The 24,153-nt window shown below is 42.2% G+C and overlaps 1 protein-coding gene and 1 long non-coding RNA gene across 11 annotated transcripts in view; one reads left to right on the forward strand and one right to left on the reverse strand.

The window, feature by feature from the left end:
- Positions 1-2,382: 2,382 nt before the first annotated feature.
- Positions 2,383-7,075, reverse strand: LOC115613447. The gene is made up of 2 exons (XR_003993389.1): positions 6,904-7,075; positions 2,383-6,561 (listed from the first exon to the last, which is right to left on the reverse strand). It is a non-coding gene; the product is annotated as an uncharacterized LOC115613447 (long non-coding RNA).
- Positions 7,076-7,094: 19 nt separating this feature from the next.
- Positions 7,095-24,153, forward strand: part of BICRAL (BRD4 interacting chromatin remodeling complex associated protein like) — a 39,643-nt gene continuing 22,584 nt past the window's right edge. For 4 of the 10 annotated variants that reach the window (XM_030498837.1, XM_030498831.1, XM_030498836.1 and 1 more), the window contains exons 1-2: positions 7,095-7,243; positions 22,577-22,625. In XM_030498837.1, coding sequence (XP_030354697.1) covers positions 22,582-22,625 — 44 coding nt within the window. In that variant the 5' untranslated portion in view covers positions 7,095-7,243; positions 22,577-22,581. Of the gene's footprint in view, positions 7,244-7,292; positions 8,474-17,553; positions 17,576-18,279; positions 18,505-18,929; positions 18,942-22,576; positions 22,626-23,434; positions 23,720-24,153 lie in introns of those variants that run through there. The other 6 variants (XM_030498832.1, XM_030498834.1, XM_030498833.1 and 3 more) reach the window with 6 other exon arrangements.

Below are 24,153 nucleotides of genomic sequence, written 5' to 3' on the forward strand. Positions count from 1 at the left end.
TGACAATATTCTTTCTGTCTTTGCTGGCAGCAACACTTGAGGCTGTTTAGTGTGCTTTGTTATAAGCCATAGAGAACAGAGGATTTACAACTTCCCGAACAGTAACCACCTCAATAAAATGCAAGCGTTCTAGCTCAGGTCTGGACTCATGTGGGTATGCTGCAACAAGCAGTTTAGCTATTTGAGGCTATTAGATAAAAGTAAGGTTACAATTTTTTCCTGCCTCTCCCTCTCCCCCCTCACTCCCTACTTTAGCTCCTCTCTGGTTTGAAGGTAGATAGTAGTCATTTTACTAAAACCTTCTGCCGTTGCTTGGACTGTACAGGGTCATTTGTTTTCCAGAAGCTGCAGGCTGCACTTGCTAACTTGGAGCTAGTGCTGTGAAACTTCAAAGCATAAGCTCTGTTACATGTGTTTCCATGCTGAAATCTGTATCCCACAGTGATAGCTCTTGAATGCTCTCTACCTGAAGTATTTTGTACTGACTTAAACTGGCTCAGCAGCATTAACTCATAACCTTTGGAAGTGAGATATATTACGTAGTTCAGGTGAAGGTTCAAGATTCTGTCTCGTTCCATCATTATTTTAAGAAGAGTGGGGAGTAACAGCGAGATCCACAGAGGCAACTGGCTGTCTGGCCTCATAGCAGTGGATTCTTAAACCTGAGGTTCCTGAGCTTGCAAAGTCAAGAACATCATAGTTGTGGCACTATCTTGAGATGCAGATTTGTGCTCTCTCAAGCAAAGGAAGGAAGTAAATGCAGTTATTCCTTATCATCAGTCTGTGTTCCCAGCACTGACGTTTTTAATTCCAAAGGGTGGAATGCATGTACCTTGCACCGTCACACACAAAATGTTGTTTTGTCTTTTAGCTGTGTTTTCGAGAAAAGTAGCAGCCCTGTGTCTTGCATGGAGCTCTTTCTTATCTGATAGATGGGATCTCTGCTGTTAGACCGAGCTTCTCCAGAAGAGATTAGCACATGAACATAATTACTTCTGGCTACAAAGTAGGTACTTCAGTGGTTTGTATAACCGTCATCGATTCTACTGCTGGTTTTAGCAAGGGCTCTTTGAACTCCTCTGGCGCCATGATCAGGCATTAAAGATGTAAGCTGTATTATGATTCATTTAAGATACTGTACACTACATTTTTCATGGTGGAATGGGGCTGCAGTAAAAGCGACTGTCAAGTCACTGTATTGCTGTTCTCCTCCTGGAAAAAAAGATAAATTCTTTTACCATTACGTTTGGCATACTGGTTGTTTTTTAAAAAGCTTTTGTTTGGACTAAAATGTTGTGCTTTATGTATTTGGCCATATGGAAAGGCAAGACAATGTAAAATGTGTGTGTTTTAAATCACTAATTAGAGAGTCAGAGCTACAACTGTAAAACTTACTTGGTGCATCTTAATTGCTGTGAGTAATGCAAAAGCTTCGAAATGTAATCCTTGGGAATGCTTAAGATACTAATTATATTCCAACCAGGCAAGGTGCACTTGTTGGGAAACGAGTCTGAGCTGGTCCCTTCCGAGAACTTGGTATTCCCAATGCCAAAGGTGGAGAAATAAATTAGTTTCTAGGAAAATGAGCTACCCTCCAAAAGCAGGGACAGACTTCAAAGCGTAACCTTTTATGACAAGGGGCACTTCAAGATGAACAGTTCGAGACACAAATACACAAAGTACAAAAGCTCAAGAGCAGACGAGCACTTAGGTTTGGCCCAGGCCTTGCTGCTAATGGGTGTTTAGAATCCTAAACTTGCTAATTGACATTAATTAAATTGTGAAGACCAAGTGCGTAAGCTACAGATGCTGTCTTACCTTCCCTTTGAGGTAATAATTCTATTAGTTCTGGAGTTCCTAAGAGAGTTTTCCATTTTGGAATTGTGAATCTTAATTGCAAACATATTCCATTTTTTTTTCTGAATAATTTATATAGAATTAACTTGAAGTCATTATATCCGAGTTTACTGATTTTCTGTTAGCTCTCCTGTAGTATATGCATTAGTTAACCAAGCTAAGAATACTAAGAAAGACTTGTACTCTTTCTGCCTTTTATTCATCTCATGAACAAAATCTGTCAGCTATCATTGTGAAGGAGGACTGCCTCCTCCTGTTATTAGCATTTATTCTTCAGTCTCAGTCTGAGAATAAATTCCATTCATGTCAATACACTTTCTAGTGATAATATTATCTTTCAGCAATCTTTATTCATATCCAAGTCTTATCTAGCTGGTTTTTAGTAGGGTCCTAGAAATACCCAAGTAAAACCATTCTTTCTCAAAAGTTGGGACTTAGATAGTGCTTCATTCATAATGTTCATTTTGTCTTGTCCTTCTACAACTATAGCTTAGCATGTTTGTGTTATGAATGTTTTTAGTATAACTTACTATTCCACTGTTTCTGCTTCCCCTTTAATGCCTTGTTTCATGTTTTAGGCCTCCATTTTTTGTTTAAGTTCCTTCTATTTATATGTATTGTTTTTTAAATTATCCGCAGCACCTCGGTTGTATTAGGAATGGTCCTTTTGTTAGCTTCATTGCCCGCCTGCTGGTTTGAATTACTACTACTTTAAAGAACAAACCCAGCAAACCCTTGTGTCCATCTACTCATTACATACTGATGTATTTCTGTATCCTTACTTACCTGTTCTTTTTTCCCCATTCATCTATGAATATTACAGAGCCTTCTCCCAATTTCTGCCATCATTTTTAGTTTTAATTTCTTGTATAAATCTTGGTGGTGTAAGTTGTTGAAGATTATTTCTCCAGACACCGTAGTGACGTTCTATCTGCAGAGGTGGTTTTTCCCCAATACATTTTAGTGGCTTACTATCTTAAGACTATTCTAAATTGGAAGTGAGTGCTATTAATCTTTCAAACTTAATTTTCCTTTTTAATGTACTCTAAGAATATGACTCTATTTAAATAACCTAGAGCATGAAAGAGTTATTTCTGATCTGTTTCAGTAATAATTTTGCATTGTCATTTATATCAATGTGAGGCCCAGTCACCACATTTTCTCTGGTTTTACTTGTCTTCCATACATCAGATCCACACCTCAGAGAAGCACAGTTCTCCAAAATCTGTTCTTCAGACTCATCACAGAACAGCCCTGCTGGCATTCACACAACCTCCAGTCATACAAACCTGTCTGTCTCCTGGTACTGGTGTAAATCTCTTGTTCTGAGGTTCACTCTTTGTTACCTCTTCTTACTACCTCTGTCCTAACCACCCATCCCTTAAGATACGTATTGGTTAGGTAGTCCTGTGTTTGGTATGATGACTGATACTGGAGTCATACAGTTTTGGAAGTTACATCATGCAATTATGAGCCTGGTTTTCTAAATACTGTTTTGTGCAAGCTGAAATTTGTCATGTTCAAGAAATTTTTACTGAGAGGGTCCTGATATTGATATCTGTATTGATATTGATACAGATATCAAACTGAATTTTTCATGTGGTATGTTGCATTTATAGTCTAAATTAAAGTCCTTGTCTCCCTTCATGCCACTGTATTTCAGTGCTCTACCTTTTAAGTGTTGTGACTCCTTTCTTTTTATTGCTGCTGCCTTTCATTGATGACGTATTTGTGCCTTCAAGCTTAGAGTTATTTATTCTTATCTAAATTAGTAATTAATAAAGCAGTACGTAGTTGGATAAATAATGTGTCTGGTGATGAGCTGACACAAGAAACAGGTTAAGTAATGGAGAGATAACGAAGTGCCATTCACAGTGCGCTCAGTCTGAGGCAGCAAGGCAGCAGTAAATGGCTTTCTTTTCCATCCGATACACCTCAGAGAGGATGCAGTGAGTTGAGGTTACAAAGCAAGTATCCAAGCAGAATCTTGGGATGACTATGGAATTCATTCCTTTAATGCAAATAGCTTAGTCCTTAAATTCTTTTTTATGAATCTGCTGTCCTTGATCTTTTGGAGTACTAATTTATGATTGCACAAGGATTGGAATGCTTGTGATACAAACCTGGAGAAATGGGCTGAGTAATAATAAAGTCACTTGATCTGGGAGAAACCTGGAGACAGAATGAAGGAAGAGGGTGTTTAGTACCCCCTTATTTTCTCCCTCTCAGTATCTAAGCCTAGTTTTTACTTCTGCACAATCTGTCATTTCAGGGCCATGTATCTCAGCTTGCTCCAAATGTCGCTTAGTGTCTTTGCACACCTAAAAGAGTGGTGGTTGCTAAACAGCATGGTCACAGTTTGACAGCTGATGTCAAAATACAGCAAAGTGGTGTATTGTGTGCTGGATGCACATGATGTTGCCTGTAGCTGTACTTGAGAATTATTATGCCAACGTCTGTCTTCTAAAGATTTCTCCTATTCCTTTTTGACACTGGTCGTGCCTTTCTGCTCATGCTTATTTCCCCTTACTCCTTCTGAAGCAGCTACAGGAAAATGAATGAGAAAACGAATTAATGTGATTGAGGAAGCCAAAGGCAGGAACTGAATGTGCATTGTACGCAATTCAGAGAACTGGACTTTGGCTAACAGCCCTGGGCAGGTGACCTGGGGGTGGAAGAATTTTGATGGATTATGGTTTTTGTGTTAATGCTGTTAGGCAGTGAGAAGAGGGGCAACCTCCTGGGGCTGTGACACTCAGTTCAGAAACACCATGTGATCCTCTTTGAAAAAAAAAAAAAAGGCATGAGAACCTCATAGCAAAAAGCAGTATTTCTTTACAAATGTGGTCTAGAAAATTCTGTAGTCCACCAGAAAGGGGTAACACTACCACTGAAGACTGCATCTACTTTTTTTTAGTATTGAAGGTAACGTTAAGTGCGTGCTTCAGTCTGACCTATAGTCACATCCACCCATTTCTACCTGAGCCAGTTTTGTTTCTGAACCAATACAGCAAAGATAGAAATAAATGCATATTTACTTCTGCAGAGAGTACAGTGTGTTCTGGCATGGCTTTGTTCACTCAGTGGCAATGTAAAGAGTTTTCATTCTTAAACTCACCCTTTTGTGTAGATCTGGAGAAATCTAGTGGTGTCAGGGCACTTCACTGTATCAGATGTTAGCTCTTCTTCCCTTTTTGTACCGTCCTTGCTTAGCAAGGTTATTGCCAATGCTGCTTTGAAACATCCTTCAGGGAAAGTAAGTGTAAATTATGGTACAGTCATGGACAATTTGGGTAGGCTTCCTCCTGTTACTTATAGGAAGGGAAGCTACTGAAAATCACTTGTCCTCCTTCCTTCTATTCCTTCTTGGTCTTGCTTGCTTCCCATTGTGGTTTCTGTAGGACTGGGAGACTAATAATAATACTACACCGATCAGATGTTCTGCCTCATAACTCTGAAACAAAGTTCCTTCCTGTTAGTCAGAAGAATGCTTGTGGCGGCCCAGCAGCTCACAAGTTCCTACTTTAGCAATGTTCTCTAAAGCCAGTGATGCCGAGTAAGCTTTAATTCAGGGCAGCGTTTGGTCCCTTGAAGCATTTTCTGAAGTTAGGGACCTTCAAGTGTGGCCTTTTCCATTTTCTAATGCTAGTGTCGGGAGTATTACGGGCTGTAAGAGCAATTAGGATGTGGAGCTCTTTGACATGTTGTGTTTCTGTCCATGTTGTTGGCTAGTCAGGTTCATACTGTATTTATGAGAAGTTAATATTTCAGCTGATGGGGTAGGCAGCACCATGCTTGTGTTTGCTGTGTCTGGGCTGCAGGAAGGATCTGTTGTGCTCATGCTAAAGCCCAACCTTCCCAGTTAGGGAGTGATTTGAAACCTTATCTGAATTTTCCACTGTGGGAATACATGTAAACAACAATTGCAGGTCTTGCCTTTGGCAAAGGTTTGGAATCAGGCTTGTAACCTTTGTTTCCCATGTAATAATGTGAGTTGGTTGATTACTTCAATATTATAACTGGATTCTAATTGAAAACAGTGCTGAGGTGCAGACTTGTTATAAACGTAAAAAATCTGGTCCACTTCTTCAGGAAGGTCCACTTAGTACACTGCCTGCAACTGTTTTGTTGTCTTTTAAAAACTAAAAACCTCAAGTGCTTTTTGAGCTGTAAAGCTAATGAAGCATGCGCTACTACATAGAGGCTTCAAATCCTGGTCTCTAGGGAGTTTTTTAAGTTACTTTTTCTTTGCAAAAACCAGAGAAGGTTGCTGTGCACAAGTCCTTGGGAATTACTATTACTAGCAGAAAAAGAGTCTCGAAAAGATTTGTTTTAAAAGCATTACTACATACTTATCTCTACATGCTAAGAATCTCTCTTGTCAATCAAAATGTTGTTTAAGAAAGTAGGCTTCTCTGAATCAGCTGAATGAAGAATGTTTTAGTTATATTTTTAACCAATAAAGTATTTTGAGTAAGTTTTGTAGAACCCAAAACCTTTGAACAAAATTACTGTATCAATGCTTTCAGGTGCAATAAACTGTAGAATTTTATTAATAAGCTCTCAGTGCTGTAAGCTTTGCTGCAAATGAGCATTTCAACCTAAAATGCTCATTTTGCAAAGGAGCATTTCAGGTTACCCCCCGTTTTTTTTAAGCAGCTGAAATTCGTGTCATCTTGTTTCCACGCACTGATAAGAATGTATCTAAAAAACATCCAAAATATGGCAACTTGTAAAAGGGTCAAATCTGACTTTTTTTTTCAAGGTGACCTTGCATTTTTCTGTCCCCCCTTCTCCAAGTGTGTCGTGGTTTAGAACTTTAATACGAAGGAGACCAGCCGGCTTGTTAAAATGGTCTTTTTAGTGGGGAAAAGAAAAAGCTGATTATTTTTTTTACCTTTCTGTAACCCAAAACACCCCCCAACTTTTAACCGAAAGTAAACCGCTCGGGCATGTCTACATTGCCAGCTGTACGGCTGTCTCAAGGCGGGGGGGGGAAAGGGAGAAAAGACAAAAAAGGAGCTAAACTTTGTTAAAGGGACTGACTGTGACAACCGCGAGGCGAGGATCGCGCTGGAGCCGGGGCTCATCGTGCCAGGGCGGCGGTGCGTGTGCCCGGGCGGCGGGCTGCGGCGGCAGTGTGTCCCGCCGGTGCGGAGCGGTGCGGAGCGGAGCGGTGCCGCGCCGTGCCGTGCTGTGGTGCCGTGCCGTGCTGTGGTGCCGCGCCGTGCCGCGCTGTGGTGCCGCGCCGCGCTCTCCTCCCGCTCTCTTTCTCTTCCCCCCTCCCTCCCTCGCTCTCCCGCTCTCCCTCTCTCTCTCTTACACTGCCAGCCCCTGATGTGATGGCGAAGAAACCCCGTTGACAAGGCACTGCTTTTTCATGACGGTGAGTTTCCCTTTGAGTGTATTATAATTTTGTGATAAAAATTTCAAGGAAAAAAAAACCCACACAACCTCCTTCCTCCCTTCCTTCGGGGAGGGAAAAGAGAAGGGGGGGTGGGGGGGAGAGGAAAATCTATCTCCAGACAGACAGAAAAGAAAGAGGAGCAAATTAACAACCAGGAGTTGCCAAAACCAGGATATTAGGTTTCAGCCCAGAGAGCTATTGGCTCTGGGGCTATGTATATAAATATATATCTAGAGAGAGAGCGAGCGAGAGGGGAGACGAGGAGGAAGAAGAGGGATATTTTGTGGGTGGCTGTTGTTTGGGCAGATGTGGCTTCACATGGAAATGAACTATATATATATATATTTATTCTTCCGCGAGGCTGGTGGTGGTGGCTGCTGAGGGCACTTAAAAAAAAAAAAGTTGCTTCTTAAAATAAAGGCGGAGGGGGGGGTGTGTAGAAAGGAGAGATAAGGTTTCAGGTCCAGGCTGATAGCTGCAGAGAGGGGAGAGGTTTGGGGTGGGTTGTGTGTTTTTTTTTCCCTTCTTGCTGATGCCATGCAAATTCAGGAGAGGAGGGAAGAAAAATCTCTTTTAATGACTCATTGATTGAGCCGGTTTAAAATTAGTTGTTGTTGTTGTCTTTTTTTTTTTTTTTTCCCCTCTTTATTTTCCGCCCCCTTGACGGCCATCAAGAGAGGGATGGAAAGAGGAGAGGAGGGAGTGTGTGTGTGTCTATGTGTGAGTGTGAGAGAGAGAGTGAGAGAGGGGGATAGAGAGAGTGTGTGAGGGAGAAAGAAAAATAATCTTTTCAAATCTCCTCCCTCTTTTTTTTCCCCCCTCGTTTCTTTGCTTTTCCTCTAAAGCTCTGTGGTCTGTGAAACACTCTTTCATCCTCCTCGTCGGGAAGATGGAGACACTCCGTCTCTCTCCCGGCCGTGCAGCTGGGAAGGATTTTTCTTGCCTTTTTTCCCTTTTTCACTCCCGGCTTGATTTTTCCCCTTTCCCCCGTCCGCTCGCCACCACCCTCACCTTGTCATTTCTATGAGCTCGTCTCTCACATTTGTGCCTTCTGGGGATCTATTTTTCGCTCGTTTCCTCGTTTTCGGTGCCGCCACTAGATTTTGATTCTATTCGTTTGATTCTTTATTTGCCATTTCCTCGGGATCGCTCCGTGCCTCCCGCTTCTAACCGAGCAATGGAAGCGGTGCTGCTTTTTGTGGGTGCGCGGTAGGTTTGGGGCTAATGCGCCTTTTTTTTTTTTCCTCCTTTTCGGGAACAAGTTTTCCGCCGTCTTTTTATTTTTTCTTCCTTTTTACGTTTTTTTTTCTTTTTTCTTTTGGAGATACATTTTCACTGTAACGCCTTTTTAAAACATAACAATAAACCGTCTCTTTCTGGAGTAACCCGCTTGGCTTTGCCGTGGAGTGGATGTGAATCCTTTGTGCTGCTGGGATGATTTTCCGTGAAAGAAACAATGCTTTATAAATAAGTTTTTTATTTGTGGTTTAAACCAGGAGATGGTTGTGAATGGGATTTTTTCGAATTCCTCACAGCTCGTGTTTATTGGGTTATGGTGGGGCTTCAGTGTTTTAAGTTGTAATTTTTTGCTATTAATTGCAAAATTCATGGCAGAAAGCGGATGTAGTAACGTTAAAAACTGGGCAGAATTAAACGACTTGGAGAGGGGGCACGTTTGTGTTTACTTAGAACTTGTTACTAATTCCTGGGAGAAGGAAAGAGACACGGAGGCCTTTGTTTTTCCGCGCTGCTCCGCTCCCCGGGGCTCGGCACAACCCGGGTTAGGAGGAGAGGAGCCGTGCTCCGGCGGTGACCCGGCCGTGCCGGGCTCGGCGGCCGCTGGCTGCGAGCGGGGAGCGCGGGGAAGATGGCGCTGCCTGGCTCCCCGCCAGCGTTTGTTGCGCAGTTTCGCTCCGACTCTCCTCCCCCACGGGCGCCATTTTAGGGTCCTTTCAGCTGTCGCCGCGCCGCGCGGGGCGTTGCCGTCGCGCCCCGTTCGGGCCGTTTGTGTGTTTCGGAAGCGTTTTCTCTCTCGGGCCTTGAAAGCCTCTCCCCGAAATAACTCGCTTCCCCTCACGCCCGCCTCACGTCTCTGTTTGCTGTGAGGGGTTTCCTGTGTGTGTGCGCTGGGGGGAGAGACGAAGGGTTCTTGGCTGTGGGTTGTTTTGGGATGGGTCTGTTGGGGAAGGGGCTCGTCACCTCGAATCGCTGCCTTCTCATGGTTCCCCCATCTCCTCAGTGGTCTGGGTCTTGGTCCTGTGAAGTGTTCAACTGGCTTGGCTCAGAGAGGCCTGTGGTCCCGGCTTAAACCGTGGAAACGTCACCTCAGAGCTTGTTTCTTTTCCTGTCACGTATTTCATATGTGTTTCTGGACATGAGATGCGTTCGGAGTGTAGGGAGAAAAAGGACTTGAAAGAACATCCTCTGCTGTTCAGCGAAAAACACAGCGTCATTAAAGAAGGAAAAAATGCTCTTTAAAAAATGCTCTAATGGAGCAGATAGGGCAGAGGAATCGTCATTTCAGAGCTTCTGATACCCTGAGAAGAGCTTGCAGAAATAAAGGCATAAGAAACTTTTTGGTGGGTGGGTAAATAGCTGATTTTGTTGCCGTTACTCTCTCATCATTTCAAGTTTTTCTCACTCCTTTATGTCTCACAGGAAGCAGTGCTTTTTCCAAATAATTCAAGTTTGGCAGCTCCACTGATGTGCTTTTTAAGCATTGTTTTGATGCTGTTTTATAGGGAGAGTGTTGAAAACGGTCTCCTATTTTCAGATCAAAACTGCCCCTGTACACATTTCTGTGTAATCTGATCAACGCTCACGAGGCCTGAGTTTCATTCCAACATCTGTATTCAGGAACAGCGAGTATGCTGCCAGACCAACTCACACTGCGCCCACTGAGGAGTGTGGGATGCTTGTGCGGTTCCTCATTCTGTGTGACAGCTGAGAGCCGGGCTTCCCCATGCCTCTTGCTCGTTCCTGAAGGAAGCGGGAGGCTTTCTCAAATTTGGGATTAATTTTAAGACCGTTTAAATTCTTTGCGTGTTGGTGCTGAAGGGTTTTAAATGACTTCTTGTGAAATATACATTTTTATTGCTTGTCTGGATGCAGACTGTCTTTTCAAAAGACACTAATGGGGACAACCTTGTTAACGTTTTAGGCTTTTAAACAATACACCTGCTAAAGCTTCAGTTGTTAAAAATTCATTGAGTGTGAGCACGTTATTTGTTCACACAGTTCAGAAATCTTATTAAAAGACATTTGCTCCTTCTTAAAGTGATGATTTCGCATTTTTGTTAACAGTAGTCTTGGGATCAAGGTAGTGGTTTTTTTTAGTGGTACCGTATTTTTATACAGTAAAATTATTCTGTTATGCACTAATGTCTGGCAGAGCGTGGATTTTTTTTTCATTAATTCATGACAATAATAAAGAAATGACAAAAATGGGATAAAATGGACCAGTTTATGTTCTCCCGGGGCTTAATACTTGCCAAATGATTGTGTATCCTCTCTGACCTGCTTGCATTAAAGCAAAACGTGTTCTCCTCTTGTGTTGAGGTATTTGATGGATAGTATTTAAATACACTAGATGTGTTCTTTTTGGACTTCTTTCTTTGGCCATTGTCTGAGCTTAAAGGTTTCTGTTGTTGCAGGTAGTTCTTTGTATTTCACATAGCTGGTTTGTGGTGTTGGAGGAGTGCAGAAGCTCAAGGTGTTGATACACTAGCCCAGTTGTACTTGCATTGGTGCATCTTGTCTTATTCACTAGTATGACACTCATGTAGTTTTAAGTGTCGTCTTATTTTGTTAATACTCTGAACACTTGCATTGTGTATTATACCTGTATTATTGAGTTGATAACACTCTCAGTATAAGTGTGGCCTCAGATGAGGTCAGTGCTACCTGGTTGTGCCTTTGACAAAGCTGGTTCTGGTGTAGCTAAATATTTATGTCACCCCATGTGTCCTTTTTCCAGTAGGGCTTATACTTACATATTGACTTCAATTGTACTGAGAGAGAAAAATGAAAGTCCTGTTAGGACAGGCTGCTCTTCCAGTTTCCTCCAAGGACTTTCTGTATGCATAAAGTTTGGCGACAGAGGTTTAAGTCTATAGTCTAGAGTTGAAGAGCTTCGCAGGCATGAATGTGTTGATATGCTACTTGGGCATTCATTGTACTCTAGGTGTATTTTCAGGGTTCCCAGCAAAGTTCATCTCCATATGTGTCTGTAATGGTCAACGATTGTGCCTTTTCATGCTGCATTAGGCTTGTGATAAGTCTAGTGGCTGGTGCTTTTTAGATACATAAAAGCGGCGAGAGTGTGAAAGTGTCTCAAGCCTAAGTAACGCATGCAGTCCGGGCATGAGAGCCTCTGATAATGTAGTTCATGCTGCTCAGAAAGCCGGCATCATTTCTTCCAGTAGTTCTGCTGGAATAAGCTGCATCTGTGCTTGAAAGGTTTTGTTTTTTATGGTGATGTTCCTGGTCCAGCATAGACATGGGAATTGTCTACAAAACCAAGTGTGTTTTGCTTTCTTCCAACAGAGGAAAAGCAGCAAGATCATCAACTGTTCTAACATTGGTTGTGACCTGCAGCTGTTGTAGTTTGAAAGTTGGAATAGGCAATATTGGTGAAGCCCTTGTTGCACCAACATAAATGCATAAACACCAGCCTCAACCGATGTTTTTTTCAACATCATCATGTAGATAAGTGATGCTTTAAAATGTTCACTTGCCCCTGCTTTCATTATTGGAAAAAAAATTACTGGGTCTGTGTTATTTTTGCTTTATTTTGAGAATCACTGAGGTTTTACACAAAATAAAATCTAACATGATTAACAGATAAGGGATTTTTATTGCTTTATTTTTCTTGCATTACTATTAAAATATTCTAGAGCTACTTCTGATGTTACTTTGACTAAGGGAATGCTTAGCAAAAGGAAGAGCAAGTAAGTAAGTGAGCAAATCACTGTCAATAGAACAGCCTTTCCTTCATCAAAGGTATTAAGAAAGGGTGGTGAAGAGAGGGGCGTCCAGGGAGAAAGTTTTTACTTCATCGCAATAGACAGTAATTCTTGCAAGGGCTGATCTTGTCTCGGGTGGAACTTGCAGTAGTTTTGCTGTGAACTTAATCCAAGTGTGGATTTTCAAGGTTGGGTGTTGAAGGTGTCAGCTACAGAAAATATCTTGGCCCCCAGTGAAGTAGGTGGCAAAATCTCCTTTGGCTTCAACAAGGACGAGATTGGCAGTGGGGAGGATTTTCAGCCTGGTTTGGGGGTCGTTGGTCTGGACTGCACTGCTGAATTAGTTACACGTGTGTCAATTTGTTTTATTCAAATTCCAGTTGATTTCCCAAACATAGTAACCAAAATGAGTATAAATCTCTGTTCAGCTTCACTTACTGGCAGTTGTTAGCTGATACTAGCTTGTGGGAACCATAACTGAGGCAAGGTAACCTTTTTTATTACTATCTTATTTTTAATTTAAACTAGTAGGGATAGGGGTGGCAATGAAAAGGTATTAATTGGGCATTGGTTCTTAAATTAATTGAGAAATGATTATAACTTCATAAGGAAGTTATGTTCTGGGACTATGTAAGTGAGTTTTTGGGATCTCTGGAACTGATCTGTGCAGAATGAGAAGCATGGTACACAGGTACTCTCCAGTAGGAACATCTGAAGAACTCAGATGACTCAACATTTCTTGAAGTGACTCAACATTTGTTGAAGATTGTGTTAGACAAATAGCGTCTGCTAAACACCCTGTGTTACTGCATACAGTAGTTACTAGAAATATGTCATCTAACTTCCTTTGGGCAGGCAAACATTTCTTTCCTAAGGAACTGTTGAGATTATGCCTCCTTCTTTTCCTCTTTTGGGATGAAACCAGGACTTGGTTTATGAATACTGAGATTCCTGAAGAATTTTGGTGTATGCAGTGGAGCAGCTTAGCAGATGGAACCAAAAATAGGCTGTAAGCATGGTGATGAGGATAGTCCCTGCTGGGAAAATGGGCCAAGCCGAGTGAATCCCATGTGGTAGGTAAGCGTCCCGACCTCCTGGCTGCCAGTTTCATTGTATGCTTTAAAGAATTCTGTTCCCAGGTGCAAGTCTGGTCAAGATACAGGTGTTGCCAAGAGCAGCTCTGGATGCAGTAGGAAAAAAAATGTATTAAATAGCATAGAAATCTGATGCTGAACATATGTGTCTAAGGGAAACTTCAGACACCTGCACTGGGGGTCCACACATGCACTTGCTGTGCTTGACTGTAGCTGGATTAACCTTTCCTATTGTATATACTGTCAACAATTCAACTGCACATTCCTGTTTTCTTAATATATTAAAATCTCAGTGTACTTTTTGGAAGTTATTGAAGTTTTTGCTAAGTTTCCACATTCTCCAAACTCAAAGAATGTTTCTTTTTTTTTTTTAAATGGTATACTAAGAGTTTGATGAACAGCCTGTTGAAGGTTGTCTGTGCTTTAGTGTGTGGTTTTTATTCGCCCTTTTGTATGTGGAGCTGGTCCTTTTTGGTGTTCATCTCCTGCCAGATCTTGGAAACCATGAAGATGTGTAATGCTGCACCTAGCAGTTCATGAAAGGTAGCACTTTGGTGTTTCTTTTCTTGCTGCTATTTGGCTCCTCAGTAGTTGCCATTTTTTTGGAGTAGTTTTTCTTAGAAAGGTTTGCCTCACTCCTCTGAGTATTTGAAATTTCTTTTCTTACTCTGTTGCATACAGATGTCTTTGAAGTACTGATGATTAAATTCAGTTCCACGGGCAATTTCAGACATTGTAAATTCATCTTCAAAGTACTACTCATATGTAGAATCTTGGGATGAAAACACATTTTCATACATCCAGAAAGCTCACACTTGCATATTGCACTGTGCTATGTGTTACTAGGTTGGAATCCCAAATTTCTTACTTGGTTAGCTCCTTTTTAGAGCGCAATTCCTGCTAGTTTTTGCAACAGTATAGTAGTTGCTTTTTGTGGATTAGTCTGGAAGAGAAAATACTTGTATGGAATAATCATATATTGTAGATTGTGAGCACAACATGGTTTAAAAGTAGTTAAATCCTTACGTTTCACAAAGTACGTTTTTAAAATGGATTTTGCTTCTTTACCCCTGTTGCCCTGAAATGACAACTCTTTGATAATTATGCCTTTGGTATTTTTGCCTGAGTAAAATGGAGAATGAGATTTTAACTTGCAGTCAAGTGTTTCAGTACTTACCTCTCTTCCATTGAATACCGTGTCATTATTCCACAGCACATAATTTTTCTTACAGTAATGATGGGAGGAAGTGGAAATACCTTTTCATATCAGGTTTTTGTGTTCCGTCTGTGTAAAAATCAGGTTTTTGGAGATAAAGGGCTTGATGGGATGAGCATCTCTAAAGTTGATCATAAAACACATGCTTGGTTAGTTACAAGAATCTGAAATTGGCCGCTTCGCAAGGTACTGGGTTGTTCAAAAGTAATGTGGACTTGAAATGTAAGAACACAATATATGGTATTAAGGGTCTGAGTTTGTACTCCTTTCTTATGCTCCTGTGTTGCAGAGAATGCAAATGGCGTCTAGTTGTTCCTGTGTAAGTAAGGTTCCTTCAATGAATCCAAGGCTGCCTCTTTGTTAGGAACTGGAGACATAACTGCCAGTGTAAGTAAAGCAGTAGGTAATAGCACCTTAGCGACTGGAAGTGTGTACTGCTTAAATTACATGTGTTACCTAATACGTGGTAAAAAAATAGCGTCATCTTTTTTTCTTCCCTTAGTTCATAAGCACACTGAACAAAATACTAGCACTGCCAAAATGAATGGGAGTTGTGGCAATGCGTGTGAGGGAAGGACTTCAGTGGGTGTTGTGCCTCTGCAATCAGTGTGGAATCACTTGACATTGCTGTCTTCCTTTGGTGTAATTGAACAAGGGATGGATGCTTGTGTTAATAGAGTTCTCTTACATCTGTATTGAAAAAGCATATGAGGGATAAAAATGGCATCAGTTTGGTGTAGCATTCTGTTCACTACAGTTCCATTCTCTACAGTGGCTCTCACAGTAACTTTCTTCCATTTTTGTTGTTCTGATGATAATTGGTACAGTATTTCTTCAGATATTCCATAGTGAGGTTCCTATTAATGTTGGGATTGTAGGTGAAAATTCTGGAGGATGGTGTAGAGCAGCAGAGGTACAGAAGATGTGATGGCTCAGATCCATTACAAAGAGTTCCTGCTGACTGGATGTGTACAGTGTCTCACTGAGCTCATGAGGGTTAGTGGGCATCTCTTCACTCATAAACAGTAGTTGCTTCAGGTGCTGTGTATGTTACTGTGTGCAGGTTTGATTGTCTCCCACTGTAAAGCTGTAACTACAGCAGTCATTTCCTGCCTTTAGGGCATTGATTTCCAAAGGTCAGTGTTCACTCTCTGAAGTCATGCTGCCGCTCAGGGATTGATCCCATGTAGTTGATCCCATGGAAGTTACAAGTCTGTAGATTTTTCCAACAGTTTTGCAGATAAATTTATTTACTTGTGGCTTCCCAAGCTTTCATGTTGATCATATCACACTTCTGGGAATTATGGCTCTAAATGTTGCTTTTCTAAACTAGCTTCTTTCTTAGGCTTTTTATGAAAGGTGGAAATGACATTTTACTGCATTGTATCTGAAGTTATATATTAAGGTTGTATGAAATTACAAATGAGGAAGGAAAGTAATTCTTTTGTGACAAGCTTGGATATAATTTGAATTTAAAATCCAGGATTTACAGTGGTTTTGAATACTTATAAAAATCACGTTCAGTGTATGAATAGCTGGACTGTGTCTGGACAAATCCAGTTGTAATGACTGGGCAAGTGTCCCTGCATGTCTTGCATGATATTGTGGATTGTGTAGCATGGTGATTAAAAACATAGGTTGGTAAGGATTGCTGGAGGTTATCTGGCCCTGCTCTAAGTAAAACTAGCTTTGAAGTTAGGACAGGTCTGTCACCACCATTTGATGCTGACACCATTTGGTGACTCCATCCTCTTGCTTAAGCATTCTCCTGTGTGAACTTCTGTTTTCCTTCTGTGCAGTTGGGATTTTCTGGGCTGCATGTTCTGGCTGTTGCCTTGTGTCTTGCTGTGCATTGATGGGAAGAGGCTCTGCTCATCTCAGTACCTGTTTTAGCTAGTGGCAGACTGCATGTAGTACCTGGGTTAGCTGCTTTTTGTCCAGCCTGAAGAAATGTGGTTCCCTCAGACTTCAAGATCTCAGTGTCGTCTTCCTGCAGAATTTTATTGGCACCCTGCTGGACTCTCAAGTTTTTCTGTATTTCTTTTAAGGGTGTGTTTGTGTGTGGCAAAACCAGACACAGTATTTCAGATGGGAGCTCATAAGTGCTGAGTACAGGGGAGTAATCGCTGCTATCGACCTGCTGCCTGCACAGCAGCTAACGTGAGCTGTACACGGGCAGCTGTAGTCTGACAGTTGCTTTAAGCTGCCTGAAGCACTGCTGCTTCCCCTGTACTTAACCACCCAGCTCTCATTCCTACTTTCTCTATTGTGCTGGTACTAGCAGCACTCTTGTAGCCTCCTGGCAAGCCAGAACCACATGAGGAAGCTAATGCAAGTTGAAACAGATGAATGTATTTTGTCAGATCAGTTTTCTGTGCCAGGTGACTGTTCAAAGCTGTGGGCTGACTCAGGGATCATGGATGAGGGGGGCACAGCACTGCTCTCTTCTTTTGTTGGTCTTCACTGTATAGTGGTTGAGAGTGTTGTAAGGGAGGCAGAGGCTTTAGGGCCAGGTAATAACAGTCCCCCACAGGATTGGCCTGCATAGCTGGGATTTCCTTGTCACCTTGGTTACTTTCACCTTTTCTTATATTCTGTTTGGGAGCATGTGATAAAGGGCACTCTGGTGTTTGCCAGAAAGGACAGGCAGTGCTGCTTCCACACATACGTGTGCTCTAAGCTGAAGTTTATCCTGGCTTCACCAGTGTACTAGCAGGGGTATGAAATAAAAGAGTAGAGGCTTTACTGATAACAAGTAACAGGGAGTATCTGTGCTGGGCTGTGACTAATGAGTAAGGATTGCCTTTTGTAAAGTAGTGGGATGCACCAAAGGGCTGAGTGTGGCCTAGTTACGAGAACATGGTTACACTGTAGGACAGTATTGATGGTAACTAGATACTTGCTTTCCCTCAGCTGTCTCTAGCATGGGCTCTTGGCAGGCCCCTGGCTGAAGGAATGGGTCCTGAGGGCTGGGGCAGGCCTCACCCACACCCCTTCCCATGGGCTGAAGCCCCCGTTAGCTGATCTACATGCAGAAGTGAGTCAGCCTTCAAGAGTCTGGGCCAGTGGTCTCCAAATGGTTTTGATTGCATGTCCCTAGTACTAAAAGTTTTTTGGGTGTGCACCCCCAATATATGTGTATTTATTTCCCAATTACATGGATGTACTACTGAAGTTCTGGTATTTTCTTCCCTCACTCCGGTATCGGATTGTCTTGCACACTTTGGAGACCACTGGTCTTAGGCTGTGTAACTCTAATCCTTTAATTCCACTCACTGTTTTGAGTTCTATTTTCAAACTGTCTTGGGTGTAGTACTGTTTGTATCTGTGTTTTATACATCAATCATTGATTTAGCCAACTCTGTTAACAGTGAGGGGGACAGAATTTGTGTAACTCAGGTATAGAAAACCTGAAGAGAGAGTCAGCAAGAAAAGCAGCAAACTCCTCTGGCAGTTGTGCTCTAGAAAAAGTGTTAGGGATCATCTCTGTCAACGTCTTGTGTTGCTGGATTTTGTTTTCTAAACAGACTGAAGGAGTTGTTGCTTTTGGGTGTGCATGGACTCTGTCTGATTGTGCACCTCTGCTGTTCCGAAGTTGACAGGAACTGAAAATTGGGATCAGCTAAAAAGATTGTCCTGGTTTCGGGTGGGACACAGTTAATTTTGCTTAAGATTATCTGGTGCAGTGCTGTGTTTTGGCTTTAGTCTGCGGATAATGCTCATAACACACCGATGTTTCAGTTGCTGTGGAGCAGAACTTGTACAGCGTCAAGGACAACCCATCTCTCAGCCCACCCCAGCAGCGTGGAGGCTGGGGGTGCACTGGAAGCCGGGAGGGGGCACAGCTGGAATAGGGGATGCCAGGAGTGTTCCATGCCATGTGATGTCATGCTGAGCAGTGAAGCTGGGGCAGTTGCCCGGGGGATGGCCTGCTGTTTGGAGACTGGCTGGGCATTTCAGAGAGTGGTGAGCAATGGCGTTGTGCATCACTTGTTTTATATAGTCTTTCACGATTATTACTGTTTTCCCCTCCTTTTCTGTCGTCTTAAAGTGTCTTTATCTCAACCCACAAGTTTTATTTCTTACTTTATTTATATTTAGTGTATTAAACCCACCTTTATTTCTTAGTCTCTCCCCATCCCACTGAGGGTGGGGGAAGTGAGTGAAAGGCTCTGTGGTGTTTAGCTGCTGGCTGGATTGAACCAACATGCAGTTGTGTGGTTGTCACAGAATGGTTAGTGTTGGAAGGGCCCTCTGGAGATCACCCAGTCCAACCCCTGCCAAGGCAGGGCCACCCAGAGCAGGTCACACAGGAACGTGCCCAGGCGGGTTTGGGATGTTTGCAGAGAGGGAGACTCCACAACTCCCCTGGGCAGCCTGTACCAGTGCTCTGCCACCCTCACGTGAAGAACTTCTTCCTCATGTTGAGGTGTCACTTGCTCTGTTTCACTTTGTGGTCATTAATGTTACGTACATCTTCGGTATGTGTGGCAAAATTGTAACAGAATTTAAATAGGTAGGTTGGTGGCTTGGCTGCGGTCTTGAGTGCTCTTTCACAGACCACATTTGCCTGTGCATGCTGTTTAGATTGTGTGTTTCACAGCAGCACTGCCATGCAGCATCACCTTAGTGTAGTGTTTTCTAACCATCATGTGTGGGGATATTGATGTGGCAGTGATATGTCTGTGCTTTACTTGCAGTTTTCAAGGTGCAGAAGCATGTAGGCTGCTACACCTTCTTCTGTTTGTGCCTCTGTGATAGCTCAGCTGTAGGAGAACTTGGTGATGGTTTTGTACAGATGAGCTCTTTGGTAAACCAGCATTAAAGACAAAAGCTGGCATAATTGCTTTTTCCTGTGTGTTTAGAATCCTCCTAGCAATGGCAAGAATGTTGTTAAAGCTGTGGGAAGATGCACTTCTGGAGGGGACTGGCTGTGATTCTTGGTGTTTGTTTTCTCTGGGTTTTATTGTCTGTTGTAATCTGGTAGGCACTTGCAATGTTCTGAGTAGATTTGTCTTGTATCATGTTTGTGAAATGCTAAGACTCAACAAATGATTTTTCTTCTAATAAAGCCAATTGCACGTTCCGCTAAAGGGCTGAAGAGTGAAGGTTATGTGTTACCATCAAGGCTCTCTCTTTGTGGTGTTTTCATGCAATTTATTTTCTGTTATATGCAGGTTTTAAAGAATTTAGTGAATGTACCAAATGTGTCTACTTTGAGTTGGTAGTTCTAATACCCACATGAGTACTGATTGAACAAAATCCTGTGTGGTCACTTTGGGTAATGTTGAACCCTTACTGTGGTATATTCACAGCGACTATTTGGTTTGGTAAAGCAAAGATGTGTTATTTAAGTTAAATAATAATGTCAGTATTGCCATAGACAGTGGGATGGGATTTTCAACAGTAGGCTTGCAGCATGAGAACAAAGATCATGTTCACTTTCTATAGAGCTGATTTTTACTTTTGGTTAGCTTGGAGTCTGTAACCTTGCTCTGGAGGTCGGTGTGCTGCTTAGCTGTTAGAGGAGATCACAGCTTTCTGTGCTAACAGTGCAGTTAAAGCAGAGCGCTCATCGCTTAATGCTAAGCGCTTACTCGTTTGTTCTTACTGGTGCACATTCACATTTAGATTTTGTGACATAGGATGCTGTTACTTGCTTAGCATAAGGTTTTAAGATCAGTGCTCATGCTGGTGGCTGTATCCAACAGTGAGCAGATGTAATACTGACTCATGGGAGAATAATGTTCTTAAGATGTGTGATCACCTCCTGAATGCTGATTTTGTTGCGATCTGAGGTAGTTCTCTGTACTTGTGTTTTATGTTCCTGTTCTCCCAGAGGGGTCATACTGAGGGATCCTTACAGTGATGTGTGCTCCTGTTCTGCTACACCCTTGCTGTAAACCAGAGCACAGGAGACGGAAGGCAAAAAGCTGAATGAGGCTGTGCAGTGTGGAGGACAGGGTACCCTCTGTTAGGCTGAAGTATAAACTAGTTTCAAAATCAGTGGAGTATAGAAAAGCGTCAGGAAAGAGGTTACAGAATCACAGGGCAGCCGAGGTGGGAAGGGAGGTCTGCTGATCACCTCATACAGCATCCTGCCCCCAGCAGGCTCAGCCAGAGCCACTGCTCAGGGCTATGGTCCACCTGGGTTCTGGGTATCAACAGGGAAGGAGACTCCATAACCTTGGTGGAATACCTGCACCAGTATTTGACTGCCCTCAGAGTTAAGAAAAAAACAAAACAAAACCACAAACAAATTTTTTTTTTACATTTAAATATATATTTTGTTGTTGTTGTTTTGATTTTTGCCGCTTGTTCGTTCACTGGATACCATTGAGAAGAGTTTGGCTCAATCTTCTTTGTACCCTCCCACCAGGTATTTATACACACAGAGAAGATTCCCCCATAGCCTCCTGTTCCCCAGGCAGAACAGTCCTGATGCTCTCAGCCTCTCGTATAACCGATGCTCCAGACCTTTTATTGTCTTAATCATTCTGGAGATCTGTATGACGGAGAACCTGAACAATGACTATTGTAGGTCTGGTCAGGGAGAGTAAGTTTCTGTTTAGCGAGAAGTTAAGAGAGGGTACAGAATGAATTAAAGCTCAAACTGTATTAATAAATTTGAGGGATAAATATGATAGCAGACTGTTAGAGGGAAGTTGAGAAAAAACCCAAGCATGGAATGCACAGTGACCAATTTGATATGATTAGAATATACTCTGAAGATGAAATTGGATAACTAAATAGAAGCCAGGGTACCAAGAGGTTTCGGAAATGCTAGCAGCAGTTGATAATTGAACTGGTGGGTTAGATGGGATCTTTACAGTGAGAATAAGAGAGGATAAAGTGGTCCTGAGAGTTATTGACAGAGAAAAGGGAGAAGGTAGAGTCTCAGATGACATTGCGAGAGTTAAAGTGAATGGGATAACCAGGATATGCAAACAGAAGCTTTGAAGGCACAGTGGTGGAATGTGTTTGTACAGGCAGCACCTGATGGAGTAGGCAGTGTGTAAAAATGTTGGTTTTCATGATACTGCGAGGCTGAAAATGGTCTGCACCCAGTGAATGGCTGCTTACGTTCAGTTTGGTTAATGCTAATGAAGTCCACCCTTGGTAAAAGGATTCAAAACCCTGTTCTATTAATCACAAGTTCACTTCTGAGTCTCGTTGAGAAGAAACTTCATAGGATCGTGAGGTTGGAAAAGACCTTGGCAAAGATCATCAAGTCCATCCGTGCCCCAGCACTGCCAAGGCCACCTCTAACCCATGTCTCAGCTACACGGTGTGTGAACACTTGCAGGGACGGTGACTCCAGCACTGCCCTGGGCAGCCTGTTCCAATGCCTGAGCACCCTCTGGGGAAGGAATTGTTCCTCATCTCCAGTCTAAACTTCTCTTGGCGCAGCTTGAGGTAGTTTCCTCTTGTCCTGTCACTTGTTCCTTGTGGCCACGTTGTCGCTAGCAATAGCTAGGAAAGGTCTGCTACGAAAAGTGCTTATTTGAATGCTTTGTAATGACTTGACTGTAGTTGTGGTTCTAGTCTATACCATTTAGGTCATGACACCGACCTAAATTTGTTCACCTTTTTGGCTGGTCAGTAGTGTAGCCATTCATTTGCAACAGTCTTTGTAGGTTCTGTCATGTTTGATTATTCCTTCACGGGGATTAGCTGGGAGTACCTTCCTATAGGAGTGTTTTGATTGGAGTCTTGAGATGACATTCAGTGTCGATTTTTTTACTACTTTCTTTAAGTCACAGCAGCTCTGTTTAACCAGTATGGTTTAAGCATTTGTCTTTCTCCAGTTTAAAATCTAAAAATACCCCTCAATGGTAAAACATTGTATGGGATTTTGTGTGTCATTCCATGAATAATCAGTGGACCTCTGCAGAAGGTTTAAGAACTTTGCCAGTAGTAGACATCTGTCAACTTCAGAAATGGTTTAATAAATACTCGGTCTGAATTGGTTTTGTTGCTGAAGGCGATCTTTTGTCTGATATGTATCAAATATCCCTCCTCTCCCTTCTTGTTCTAGTTGTCATGGATGATGACGATGATGAATCCTGTCTCCTTGATCTTATTGGGTAAGTTTTCCCTAAGCAATTCTTTCAAAAAAGTTGGGAAAAATAGAAGGTGATTCGGTCTCAGTGTTACCTCAGGAGTGGGTGTCTTGCAAATGAAATGAGCAGCTATGCTTTGTCTCCATGTGGAGATGCGTGTATTGCATAGCCTTCAATCCCAGTCTGTATTAACTAGCTGACAGTCCACTTGCAGGCGTTCTCCTCAGGAGAGGCTAGGGAATGAGCATGGAGGTTGGATTTATAAGCAGTTTTCTCAAAGAGACTTGAGTTTAATAAAGTTAGGGATTTTAAATGGTGCTGGCTTGTTGGGGGGGTGTGTGTGTTTGTTGTTTCATTATTTCCAGAACAGATGTATTTGGAGGTTTGTAATTCCATATGGGAACCTCAAAAATGATGAGGATAGCTGAAACATGAGCAAAGTATTTGTGAATTATCAAGTTCCTTTCCTTTGGCTAACATTGGTGTCAATATCCAAGAACAGATAATATGCTATAATGCATTAAAAACATAAGAAAATTGAACGCTTCATATATGATACTTTATTCAAGCTCTGCCGGAAATGAGTTTGACATCAGTCTTGGAGCAGCTACTAAAAGATCATCTTGGTTTCATACAAGCATTTTTTACAGTCTTAAATGTAGTAAATAAATAGGCCTTTACGTCCCTCATGCCCTCAAAGCTTCCAGCGAAACCAGTGAGAGCTTTCACTTCAAACCCAAGTATCACAGCAGTGGCTGCTGTAATGTGGGGGTTACTCAGTGGATGCTGTAGCAGAGCCTCACCAGTCATGGCTCACAGTTCTGTTCTCTGAGGTGTACTGTGCAAGATCACTCATTGTAGCCATGTGAAAACACATCCTGCTTGGAACATAAAGGTGATAGTTGACTGCATGGGACAATGAAGTGCTCTGTCACGAGCATGAATCATGAGGATCCTGGTACAAGTTCACAGGTGGTCCAGAAAATGAAGTGCTCTCTATACAGATGAGTGTTTGTGTGAGAAGTTACAGTGTTCTTCCTGCTGCTGGCAGCAGTTACTGTCTTAAGGATATAGAAGAATGGAAACCAGCATTTTTATTCACTTGATCTTTGATTTTGGTAAGTGCCTTCTAAAATTCCTTCCTTACTAAATATTTAAGGTGAAGAAGTGTTCTTCAGTTTTAATTGCAGTTTTCATTATTTAAAGCCAGTGAGCGTAATTAATATTCCAACAGCCTGGTTATTTTATTGATAAAGCTTGTAAGCATAGAATGATAGAATCCCAGACTGGTTTGAGTTGGAAGGGACCTTAAAGCTCATCCAGTTCCAACCCCTGCCACGGGCAGGGACACCTTCCACTAGAGCAGGTTGCTCCAAGCCCCTGTGTCCAACCTGGCCTTGAACACTGCCAGGGATGGGGCAGCCACAGCTTCTCTGGGCACCCTGTGCCAGCGCCTCAGCACCCTCACAGGGAAGAACTTCTGCCTTTTATCTAACATGAATCTCTCCTGATTAAGTTTAAACCCATGAAGCATAAGCACGATAGACCCTAT

This window comes from Strigops habroptila, chromosome 10, assembly GCF_004027225.2.
Source record: "Strigops habroptila isolate Jane chromosome 10, bStrHab1.2.pri, whole genome shotgun sequence".
NCBI classification, from domain to species: Eukaryota; Metazoa; Chordata; class Aves; order Psittaciformes; family Psittacidae; genus Strigops; species Strigops habroptila.